Source organism: Cydia fagiglandana, chromosome Z (genome assembly GCF_963556715.1).
Source record: "Cydia fagiglandana chromosome Z, ilCydFagi1.1, whole genome shotgun sequence".
Lineage (NCBI taxonomy): Eukaryota > Metazoa > Arthropoda > Insecta > Lepidoptera > Tortricidae > Cydia > Cydia fagiglandana.
The window spans coordinates 8,767,689-8,781,295 of NC_085959.1; the positions used below are offsets into that span (position 1 = coordinate 8,767,689).

The window sequence follows — 13,607 nt, forward strand, 5'->3', positions numbered from 1 at the left end:
CATATTTAGACTTAGATATTTTTTGTTATAAGTACTAAAAGTATAAATTTTGAGAACAAAATCTTAGCGTTAATAAAAAAATCTATACAAATAAAATGAATCATTTCGTTCTAGACCCTGACTCATATAGCATTCGTTTAACTTTATAGGAGTTGTTTCGAGTGGTATTCACGGTCACTTAGTCACGGGGTAAATTGAAAAAAAAAAAAGCTAAAGTGCCCAACTCAAATTCATATACTTTTACAGGTGAATTTTTTTTACAAGCAATAAAAACATGAACGCTGAAAACAATACACTCTTTTTGTTTGGGCAGTCGTGTAAAAATAAATGACCAAAAGCGCGTACATATTTTCGCTCCAGCACTACCCTGGTAAATCCTCCGGTCCAGCCCTGCCGGTGATCTTGGCCACAGATCTTGACCCATTAAACACGCCCGATCTTCTGTCGCTTCAAATATTTTTAGAACGGCAGTCGTCGAGTAGTGTCGGTGCACGCGCGGCGCGCGAACGTGGACCCGTCCCCACTCGCCATGGCGTCCCGCGGGATTAGGCGGAAGAAATCCTCTCTCTCGGAGGTGAAAGTTGCGGTGGTCGGCGCACCATCTGTTGGAAAAAGTGGTATGTGGTAAATGTGCGATTTAATGCAATCGGCGATTTTTTGGTATTTACTTTACGTTTATTTTAAGTTTTTGTTTTTTTAAGCGTTATTTATCAGTAGTCAAAATTGATCGCAAAGCTGTAACTGCTTGTTAAAGAAATGTTTAGTATAAATTGTTTTATTTATTTAGTTAATTGTAATAGGTACCATGCGAGTTGGTAAATAATTAACATTAATTTTATTTCGTTTTATATAAGATTATACTAACAAAAGTAAAAGGTTAATTAACATCTTAATTCAACCGTAGGCTTAAATCTTGTGTCATACAATATTAATTTCACTAAAATAATACCTAGTTATTTGTTTTACAATGGGGCAAAGTTTTTTTATTACTCTTTATTCTTTCTATCTTTATTTTTTTTTGTCTTTATATTTATTTATACCCGAGCAAGCAAATGCTTTCAAAATTGAATCACGAGCGGTTCGAGAGGTGGAATCTTGAGCGTAGCGAGGGCTTCAAGACACGAGGGTTAAACAAACTTTGATAGGTACCGAATGAATCAATATTTTTTACCACACAAACACGTGGAAAATACGAGTAGGTACTATCTATAAAATAGTTTACAAATCAAATTTAAATGATCGATATAAAAAAAGAAAAAAATATATCGATATTAAATACTTTTATAATTCAAAATCATAACGCGAGAGCCAATTCTAACACGAAGACAATTCAAAATTTGCATCTAAATACTTTGCAACGTCATCAGTTTTGAAGAATATAGAGAACCTTTACGGGGTAATGTAGTGAAAAATAATTTACAGTAATGTAGTAAGTAGGTGGTATATATGTATAATAAATTGTATTCATCATATATACTATATCCACCACCTGTCCCAAAATTCAACGATAGGCTGGCACCAGCTGATGGACCTGCTCATGACTACTTGAGGAAAAAAAACTGGTCAAGCGCGAGTCGGACTCGCGTTCCAAGGGTTCCGTACATAAGTCCGACTCACGCTTGACTGCACATTTCTAATAGGTTTTCCAGTCATCTATAGGTAAAGTACTATTTTCTGTAGGTACCTATTTTTTTCAAAATTTTAGGCCCAGTTAGTTTCAGAGATAAAGGGGGGAATGGTCGGACAGACAGACAGACACACGAGCGATCCTATAAGGGTTCAGTTTTTTCCTTATGAGGTACGAAACCCTAAAAAAATATACCTCGTTTTACTATGCAATTACAAAAAAAAATCGACACCCCTACTATAGTAACAGCACCAGTCATGGGATATTTAAAATTGTGCGATAAATCGATCTATCTAGGTCTTATCTTTGGGAAAATGCACATTTTTGAGTTTTTACATGTTCTCCGGGCAAAGATCGGTCTCCCAGATATTTTGACATTAATGATGACATGGACACACTTTGCAGTGTGCAGAGTTAGCTTGGTCCGACTATATATCACAGGTTATCAAAACACAGAATTGTGCCCCGGTTATTCAACGTTACGGATATAATGGTCGTTCTTGTCTACATGACAGCGTGATAAAACGGGGTCCGTCACTTCTATCCCACGGTGTTAAAAAGGGACAGTTATTATTTTATCAGGTGGATAAAGATGGATAAAGCCATCCATAACACGCCGGCTGAATAGGCTATATAAATCATTGAATCAACATTAACACACCACGAATATCGCAACATATTGAAAGCCGATCGAACGGCGCGCGTTATACGCATAATAGCAACACGTATTCTCTAAAAATATCAACAGTTGTAATATTTTAATCTTATCACTTTCCCACGCATACGAGATTCATACCGCTCCCGAAAAAGCCGAATGCGTCCCGTTTAGAACTATCGGCACATCCGCGGTTTTGGTACGCAAATATTGGAGTGAGTCATATGTATCAATCTGAATATGAGAAACAAGGTCTATGCCACGTAACACATCTTAAAAGCGGCTGAAACAATTTTTATGTGTTTATTTTATTAGTGATTCCCGTGATAAATAAACAAGACAAGTGTATAGTAAACAATCCGATTAATGTCAGGCCCGGAAACAAATGCTAGCAATTTTACAGTATTGAGATTGGGTTCAACTCAAAACACCTAAGATCCATTTATAATTAGAAAATCTTGGACAACTATTCTTCTTGCGAGCTTTTGCACACTGATTGCTGAAGACTTCTCTAATTGGCCAATCACACACTAGGAAGAAACAATAATTAATTCATTTATTTATTGTGTTGTGGTTTTACAATAGATCTTACAACTAAAATAGTAAGTAGGTACATACACCACTAACCCTTTCTTGGTAAAACCACCTATACAAACCGGCCAAGTGCGAGTCTGACTCGCGCACGAAGGGTTCCGTACCATTACCTACGCAAAAAACAGCAAAAAATCACGTTTTTAAATATTTATGTTTTTCTGTTTTTAGTATATGTTGTTATAGCGGCAACAGAAATACATCATGTGTGAAAATTTCAACGGTCTAGCTATCACGGTTCTTGAGATACAGCCTGGTGACAGACAGACGGACAGTGGAGTCTTACTAATAGGGATCCTTTGGGTATGGAACCCTAAAAAACAAAAAACTGGTCAAGTGCGAGTCGGACTCGCGTTTCAAGGGTTCCGTACATCACACAATATTCAAAAATTTTTTTGTATACGTGAAACGTGACGTGAGTGAAACGTCTTGAAAAACCCGAATGGGTCAATCAAAAACCAGATGTAACATGAAGTTGTCTGGCGTGGTGGCATATCTCTACATCTCTGAAGATTAAATGCCGAACAATAGTACCTACAAGTGTCCAAATGCGTAGAGCTGAAAACTCGAGCGTCCGACGGGTCGCGCTTCCTACAACTTCCGAAAGTGTTTTAAAAGCGAAGGCCGAAGAGAGATAATACCTACAGGGTGACCAAAAACTAAGTGTATTCTCGTAGCCAAGGAGATTTTGGGATTATACTGAGCAACTTTTAGTATGGGACCAACCCCGAAATCGCGAAAATAGAAGTATCCTCCCATAGAAAACGGACCAGCCAAAATGTATGAAACAGCCAAATTTTTCTTCGCGATTTCAAGATTGCACGTTGGCAACGGGAATACACTTAGTTTATTTTTTAGCCACCCTGTATACCTACTGCTTTTTAAAACACGTAACAATAGTAACCTAATCAATCAGTACAGTCAGCAGCAGAAGTTGCTAAGCGGGAGAGTGGTTTAAAATGATCTGGACGCGACTTTATAGTTAAGACAATAAGACCATCCCAACTAGCAAAATCACGCTAACAACAGTCTCTAGACTACAATTTTGTCGCTCTTATATTGATTTTATATCATCGTATAAGCCCGGGTTTGGGCACAAAGCATAAGCGTATTTATTTTAATAACGTTCTAATATCAGTCTAATTGAATGTTGTTTGCATTCACAGTAATCTTTTTCAAAACTATATTAAGCTGCTTTAGGCTAATATCGCTTTTACGTAAGTATCTTGTAAGCCTAGGCTTATATTGGTCGAACGTAAGTATCTTGTAAGCCTACATAGGCTTATATTGGTCGAACGTAAGTATCTTGTAAGCCTACATAGGCTTATATTGGTCGAACGTAAGTATCTTGTAAGCCTACATAGGCTTATATTGGTCAAACGTTAGAATCTTGTAAGCCTAAATAAGCTTATTTTGGTTTGAAACATTCTATTTGTGAAGTATAAATATACGGGTGAAATTAACTGCAACGTGACAAAAACATATTAGTGTAAGTGTTTATCAAACTTTTTATGAAATATGTTTAAATATAATAACGTGCTGTTTATCATCGTCTGTTTATGTTTCAGGGTAAGTATTCACATGGGAAAATATTATTTATTGTAAAGTAGACCCTGTTTTACACTTCTAACTTTATGCGCCTACTCAAATATGGTATTTGAATATTTTAATAATTATTTTATTTCTTTATTTTGTATTGATAGTCAGCCATTGATGTAGGTGCATTTTTCAAGCGCACTATTAGAGTATTTTAAGCATTCTGAATACAAATGATGTGGCCATGTTGAATAAATTACGGTTCCTTTCTTTACTTATACTAACAATAGTGTTCCCAAAAACGATTTAAGATCAAACCATCTTATATTGATCTTCTCTTTTGTGATATAAGTGTTTTGATCTTATATCACTCTAATATCTTACTAAAGTGCTGCTGTTGATCTTATTATAGCTTTAGTAAGATCAGAAAAGTGCGTACTTACAGTGTTCTTATGCTATGTTAATATTCGTCTTACATTCTTACAATAGCATTTAGAAATCTAATATAAAATCAAATTAACTAAGAGAATGAGGATATAAGACCAGGTACTCTCAAGTTCAATGAGACTTCGTAAATGTTGTTGTAAGAGCAAGAGGCTTATAATAGTATCATGCTATGTTGATATTAGTCTTACATTCTTATAATAGCATTTAGAAAGTCTAATATAAGATCAAATGAACTTAGAGAATGTGGATATAAGACCAAGTACTCTCAAGTTCAATGAGACTTCGTAAATGTTGTTGTAAGAGCAAGAGGCTTATAATAGTATTATGCTATGTTGATATTAGTCTTACATTCTTATAATAGCATTTATAAAGTCTAATATAAGATCAAATGAACTTAGAGAATGTGGATATAAGACCACGTACTCTCAAGTTCAATGAGACTTAGTAAATGTTGTTGTAAGAGCAAGAGGCTTATAATAGTATTATGCTATGTTGATATTAGTCTTACATTCTTATAATAGCATTTAGAAAGTCTAATATAAGATCAAATGAACTTAGAGAATGTGGGTATAAGACCAAGTACTCTCAAGTTCAATGAGACTTCGTAAATGTTGTTGTAAGAGCAAGAGGCTTATAATAGTATTATGCTATGTTGATATTAGCCTTACATTCTTATAATAGCATTTAGAAAGTCTAATATAAGATCAAATGAACTTAGAGAATGTGGATATAAGACCAAGTACTCTCAAGTTCAATGAGACTTAGTAAATGTTATTGTAAGAGCGAGAGGCTCATAATAGTATTATGCCATGTTGATATTAGTCTTACATTCTTATAATAGCATTTATAAAGTCTATTATAAGATCAAATGAACTAAGAGAATGTGGATATAAGACCAGGTGCTCTCAAGTTCAATGAGACTTCGTAAATGTTATTGTAAGAGCGAGAGGCTTATAATGGTATTATAAAATGCTCTTATATACATATATAAGACTAGGTAATAAGACTAAACTTACTAAAGTGCGTATTAGCTTGTCTAAGACTAATATAAGAGCGATGATAAGTTCAAAACAAAAATAAGAGCGCTATAAGCTCACTACTCTTATAAAGTGCGCAATCTGAGACTTTTTTACTAGTTGGGATGTCAAGGTAATTTTGAACACCTCGGCCGCTTAGCAACTTCTGCTGTTGACTGTACTACAAGTACCATTGCGACTGTGCCAGATACAGCCTAGTCGCATTTTTTGTCTTCAGTCCGACTCTCGCTTGAAGCTAAAGTCACGCCTCTTTGGGGAGCTTCGGGCCTTCGGCCTTATGCGGATATGGTCTTCGCAATAGCTGTCTACATCACGTTTCACTTAAACCATTGCGGCTGTGTCCCTAAAAAAACGTTAACCGCATTTTTGTTCTTAAATCCGACTCACGCTTGACTCTAGATTTCTGATAGGTTTTCCTGACATCTTTAGGTAAAGGACTATTTTGTGTATTTTTTTCAGAATTTTAGACCCAGTAGTTTCGGAGATAGAGGGGGGGGAATGGTCATTTTTTGTCTATTTTCTTGAATAACTTCTAAACGGTTTATCGAAAATTTATAAGAAAAATATATTTGAGATTCTCAAAATGAGCTCTTTCGTTTGATATGTAACAAGATATAGTTTTCAAAACTTTGTTTTTTAATTCTATCGTTTACCCCCCAAAAGTAGCCCCTATGTTTAGAATTCATTTGTTGACGTTACATATCCGTCTTTGGGTCACAGACTTACATATGTGTACCAAATTTCAACTTAATTGGTCCGGTAGTTTCGGAGCAAATTGGGTGTGACAGACGGACAGACGGACAGACAGACGCACGAGTGATCCTATAAGGGTTCCGTTTTTTCCTTTTGAGGTACGGAACCCTAAAAAGGGACATGTAATATTTACATCATACCATAAAAAGTTTACATTTGTATAAAAGCTTTAAATTACCTGTAATGTACATTAATATCATAAAAACAATTGGTAAAAAGAAAATCTAAGCTTCTTTAATAAACATCTCTTGTATATTGCTTTTAAATGATTTAATAAACACCTGCAAAGCCTCATACGGTTTATTCGAACCTCAAGTTCAATTGTTATAGCGTATCTACAAATTATGACAAATAAAACGTAAGTATCTTCTAACTGAACGCGTCTGTCACGATCAGCACAGATATGGCCGCTAGGTGGCGACAGCGCCACGCGCGGCTTATGGCAAACCCCAAAATTGGGGTCGAACGGATGTACTTATTTAGCTACCTGTAGCAAAGCGACGAAATCGCGGAGTGAGCCACGCCTGCTTTTACATGGATAATCATAAAATTCATAAATTATGGTGACCGGACTGTCATGTTTGAAAAACGGACTATTTTAAAATTGGGTTGTATACAATGTATCAGAAAACTATAGCCAAATGCCGTCTTTGGTCACAACACTGCAAAATCGTATAAAAATCCGACACAGTTTGACCTGAATTGTGTTGTCAAATGCATGTGCCAAGAGTTCAATCCAGTTTATCGCACTCGCTAGTAGGTCAGGCTAGGTCGGCAGCCGTGACCCTACCTGCAAGTTCTAGGGCGACAAGGGAGCATTCCATGAAATTGTCTACCGTTTGTCTCGTACAAACGCGAGTTTTCAGAAGATTTGCAGGTATAAGAGTTTCCTTTTCTGTGACGAATGGTCAAAAATATGCACAGAAAAATTAAATGCCGAAAAATGTCACAACACAGGATATAAAATGCCTTTGTACGGGACAGCCCGTGGAATGCTCCCTGCTGCTGCTATTGGACTTTGAGGGCAGGAAGTGTTCTATGGAAAATGCGAAGGCCGAAGCTTTTTACCTGCCGTACAGCCCACTTTAAGAATTCGTTTCAGTACATTTTGTTGGTGATTTTTAAGAAAATTGCTTTGACTTCTATTTAAATGAACACTCTCCGAATTCGGTTTTTAAACGGCGAGTATCGTTAGAGTCGGAGCACGCCAACAGCAACTTCAAGTATGAAGCTACTATGTATTATGTATGCATGCATTCGTACTTTACCAAGTTTGTGCCAAGTTAGCTATTTGTAGGTTATTTGTAGGTTATTTCTAGTAAGTTATTTGTTTGTAATAGGTAGGGTAAGACCACCAGTGAATGAACACTTAAGCAATTATCCAAGTTTGAAAAATCATTGCTCAGCATTCATTAACAATTGGAATAATTAACTGCAATTTAATCAATCCTCATTTAATATATAAGAAAGTAATTTCTGCGATTTTTAATTACTTTCATAGTTTTTGAGTTATACCAGAATTTACCAAAAACTACCCAAAAACCTAATGAATGAACATAAAAACTAGTGAATGAACACCGAAAAACCCAGTGAATGAACATTATTTAACTCTTTTTAATTTGCATAATAAAATCATTTTTATCACAAACACCGTTTCCGGCTCTATTTTAATAGGTATAGCGATAGCGTTTATATCTTTTTATCCCTCCATATTGACTTCGAATCGATTAGAATGTAATAAAATTATGGTTATTCACCAATAACATAGAAACCCGATACATATTAAAAGGAAAAAATAAAAAAACAAGAACCAACGTGCATATTTTGATGGAAAGGGGTCATGCTCACCAAATAATGCTTAAAATAATAAACTTGTCACTGCATTGTTCGTGGTTACACTGTTCATACATAGATTTAGTAGAAATCCAATAAATGAACAAGCCAAAGTTTGTATTGTTCATACATAGGCATGACAAATCTAGTAAATGGACTATAGAAATTTGGTTTGTTCCAATACTGGCTAAATGAATGAGAATCGTTTTCTATGCAGAATGTCAAAAAATAAGCTTAATACGATTTCGTTTACATATACATTTGGGAAAAAAATGAAATCTACGCGACACCAGTAAATGAACACACTGTTCATTTACTGGTTTCAGAACATTTGATGAGCCAGTAATGGAACTGTAAAAAATAAAGACTTAATCGCATAATACGCCGACAAAGTGTACATAAATAGAAGGTTCAACTCTTAATCTAACCAAATAACTAAACTTTGTACTGGTAATAATTAAAAAAGCACTTCATAAGTTCCTCCAAACATACACTGTTCTTATCTGGGATCTAATATTTTCATACAAAAGTTCAAATCCAGAAACACGTAAACTTCAAACGCCAGTCACATCCTAACTTGTCGAAAATAAATTTATTACGGGTTGTCATTGCATAGGAAATAGAGTTGTTAATACGAAAAAAAATAAGACAAGTGGAAGAAATTGCTATATTTCTTATTTTAGACGAAAAACGTGATTTTGTTTATTTACTGGGGGGTGTTCATTCACTGGAGGGTTTACCCTAGATTTAAAAGGGGTAAACCAGAGCTGACATAAGCTGTTAATATTCAAGAAGTATTTTTTGGTAACAGAGTTTGAACGTTGGTCTGTGATTTGAACGTAGGTACTTACAACAAAACAAACATTTTTTTTATTTGTTAAATATCTGACGGTTGCTGTGCTGCCCCCTATAGTTCATGCACGCTCCCTATTGTCACTTTTGTAACGTCGAACGAGCGGAGGTGAATTTTTATTAGAAGCAATAAAATAAAGTTTATCGGTTAGTTTATTATTACAGTTCGCGTAGAACACTGTCGTGGCTTTAACTATGTGAAAACCAGACGTCCTGCCGGATTCAATAATATTAGTTGCGTAGGTTTATTTTATTAGAAGCCAAATCAGATACATTTTGGCATTCGAAATAGTGTTAAAGGAATAGAATATAGACTAGTAATCCTCTAGACCGAGTTTAGAGCAATTATTTCATGCAACCGATGATGCCAAAAATGCGGGGGTGCGCGGGACGGGGTGAGCGAAGTCCCGTGCCGTGATTGGTCCGTTCAAAGACACGGACGTCACACAAAGACACTTTCGACACGAACATGGAGTAAAATTACCATATGCGTGCCCCTCAGGCTCCGTTAGGATGCAATGGAAGAGAGGTTAAGGTAGGAGTAGGTCGACAACACGCGTGTAACACCCCTGGAGTTGCGGGCGTCCGCAGGCCAAGATGATCGCTTACCATCAGGCTCGCCGTATGATTGTTTGCCACTGACGAGATATAAAAAATTACACGGTATTTTTTTTACAAAGCACATGCAAAACAATACATGCCGAATTTATTAAGTACCTACTTCAAAAAATAACTTAATTTAAGTAATACATTATTTTTGATCACTATCCTAAAACCTATTTTCTTGGCCGGTGTGACACATAGTTCAGAAGTCCCAATTTTTAATGTGTAAGTAGGTAAGTAATAAAAAATTAATTTTGTTACTGTGCAAACACTGGTTCCAGTGTTCATTTGTAAAACATTTAGACAGCAACTTTTTAAAGATGTACGTATTTATAGTCTTTTCAGAAAGCTTAAAATGTGGAATATTAAGTAATTATGTACCCACGTAGTCTGCGTTTTTAACCGACTTCCATTTCATAGAAGGAGGAGGTTCTGTATTCGGTTGTGGCTATTTTTTTTTTTCTATGTACGTTCACCGATTACTCCGACATCCGTAGTCCGATTTGAGAAATTCTTTTTTTGTTTGAAAGGAGCTACCTCCGAGTTGGTCCCATTTTAATTTGGTTCTGTTCTGATGATGGAATCCATGAGGAATTGAGGGAACTCCTCAATTTTTAAAGGCACATGTATGGTGATTTGGGTGTTTTCTTAAGCAACTCGAGCATTTTCTCCCAAAAACCACCACTTTGATGAAGTAGACCTGATGATGATGATTGTTTTGATGATAATGATGATGATTTTTTAAATGTAGTATGTTCAGCGATTACTCCGGCACCTGTGATCCGATTTGAGTAATTCTTTTTTTGTTTGAAAGGAGTTGCCTCCAAGGTATTTCCGTATTATTTTTGGTTCTGTTCTGATGATGGAATCCATGAGGAATTGAGGGAACTCCTCAGTTTTTAAAGGCACGTGTAAAGTGATTTCGGTGTTTTCTAAAGTAACTCGAGCATTTGCTTCCGAACACCGCCAATTTGATGTAGTGCAAGTGTAGCCTTACCACGAGTTTGACATTGACATATTCGCTAAGTTAGTGACGCTAACGTCTTCGTAACTTACTTTTTATGCATCTCGCTCGCACTAATAGGCCACTACGAGCGAGATGCAAAGAAAGTAAGTTACACACACGCGAATAAATCAATGTCAAACTCTTGGTAAGCTGGTAAGGCTACTGATCGGGGGTTAGGGTTAGGAGTTAAGAGGTCGAGGATTAAGGGGTCGGGTAATGGTGGTTAAGGGGCTGCTGGTTCAGGGCCGAGGGGTACATGGATCAGGGGTTGATACGCTGTGAGGTAGAGTGATCGGGAGGGTTGAGGGTTGGGTCAGTGTCGGGGCGGAGGATGGATTTAGTGTAGTGACAGGAATTATAATTTCCCAGACGGACTCGAGAAAATTCCTGATTACATATTTATTAAAGTAGATACACGAATTTTAATCATGATGTTGTTTTTCATTTATGCGTCGCGCTCTTAACAATGTGTTAAAACTAAAAATGGAAAAATAAAAACTTTTTACAAAAAAAAGAAAACCGACTTCAAAAAGGATGAAATAAAATATTATCCTTTTTAAGTCTATGCGTTACCAACTGATATGTTTGAAGTCGGTGCCAAGCCAAGTAGTACCAATACCCGTCAAAAATAATCAGCTTTATGACTATAAATCCCATTAGAACTGTACTAATAACTATTATAAATGTGTAAGTAATTATGTCTGCCTCTTTGTCGCCTTTTCATGGCTAAACAACTGAACCGCTTTAGGTGAAATTTGCCAAGAAAGTAAATTCCTTGAATTGTGTTATATTTTGAAATGTAGTCCTCTGAATAAGGGACGGGAAATAACTTCAGTCCCAATCCCACGCTTGCGTGCCGACAAACATGGTACATACTGTGCCAGGAAGATTTGATCGTGTGTTTTGAGGTTCTTAGGTACATTCGACGTCAAAGATATGTTTACACTTTTGCACCTTACTCCTTTGTAATAAGACGAAAAGTGTAAACATATTTTTAACGTCGACTGTACCTACAGAAAGTACGTTCATTGTCGTCGTGTAAGGCAATCCAACATACATCCTTATCGAATCGCACCAAAATCATGGTATGCTTTAAAAGTTGGCTTGGCACCGACTTCAAACATATCAGTTGGTAACGCATAGACTTAAAAAGGATAATATTTTATTTCATCCTTTTTGAAGTCGGTTTTCTTTTTTTTGTAAAAAGATTTTATTAATTAATAGATAAGTACCCACCTGTTTTAGATTTGTGCATTAAATAATAATACTCGTAGGTAAGGCTCAGCGTTTACGTGGGAGTCGTGTAAAGTAAAAATAAAAAATAAAATGGCTTGTCTAGTCATCCAATTAAAAGATAAAAGTAACAAAGAAGACTGCAAATACTTTAATTTCATATCGTTCACTAACCCGGGTTTAACCGGTTAACTCCGGCTTAAGTGGCGCTTAGTAGCCTTGGCCTACGACTTTGTCCATATATATGGAGTTAATGACTTTCAATTCTATTTTCTTTCACCCCATTTACCTTACGAGGTACTTAGTTTTACTTTATCAGTTTGATCAGTTACCTACTTCAAACGGGCATTTTCGGTATCGAACATCAAATTTTAGCTTCTGGTCATCTAATATTGCCACCGGTTATTGGTTAAATATCAGAACGTTGTTCTAATTTAGCCCACAAGATTTTAGTCAGGGCCCGGTGCCCACTATGAGCATGGTGAGGGATCTTTCGGCATATTACCGAGGCGTCCTCAGTCCTATGCCGAAGGATAGTGGGCGCCGGTCCTAACAGCGGCTAATTAAATAAAAGCATAATAAGCTTTAATATTAATAATATACCGAACTGTACAAATCTAACCATCACGCATGCTACATACGAAATTATGCTAGAAATTCTAACAGCTAATGAAGCGAACAACGTGTTTCATTGTTACAATTTTAATTTTATTATAGACAACGCCACGCGATTCCATAACTGCGCGCAGCGAATGTTAAAGAATCTATTTGATGTTTTGCCAGTATTTCACACATATTACGGGAGACCAGCGAACGGTAAAGACTGGGGAATTCCACAAAGTATTACGTTGTCGGGGAATTGGCTGACCATATAAATGGCGTTAATGATTTTCAATTCTATTTTCACACCATTGACTCTCCGGCTTTGAATTGACATAAAACCTCGAGTTCGACAACTTTTTAAAATAATAGTTTTTGTTTTACAAGGGGGCAAAGTGGTTGTTTAACCGCTCGTGCTACAATTACGCGTTCTGCTACCTTAATAACCTGTAGGAATTTGTATAACATATACCGTTGAATTTAAAGCTAAGTTATCAAACGTTGTCATGCCAAATATCGGTTTCATAGCTTTATCAAAAGTACTTTTTTAAAAAGCAGCGACACTTGTCTGAAATAGCCCCCCTTTTAGTGTGCTTATTATAACACATAACGAAATCTTATCGATAGGGTTCCATGGAATCTTACACGAAGCATGGCTCGACATAATCTAGAGGCCGGTGTTATTTTTAACTTCGTAATGGAATTTAGTATTCCCTAATATTTACAGGTCTCTGATTCTGCTAATTACCCCTTTGTTTTAAAACAGGAATGCCAGGGACTTTTATGAACTCGTATTGTATCTTTCATTTCATACAAAACTGAACCTTGTAAGCT

General features: G+C 36.2%; 1 protein-coding gene across 1 annotated transcript in view; it reads left to right on the forward strand.

Moving 5' to 3' along the window:
* Positions 1-459: 459 nt before the first annotated feature.
* The window catches only part of LOC134678497 (ras-related and estrogen-regulated growth inhibitor), a 33,219-nt gene continuing 20,071 nt past the window's right edge, over positions 460-13,607 (forward strand). The window contains exon 1 of the mRNA XM_063537072.1: positions 460-617. Within this exon, the coding sequence (XP_063393142.1) occupies positions 530-617 (88 nt within the window). The 5' untranslated portion in view covers positions 460-529. The remainder of the gene's footprint in view (positions 618-13,607) is intronic.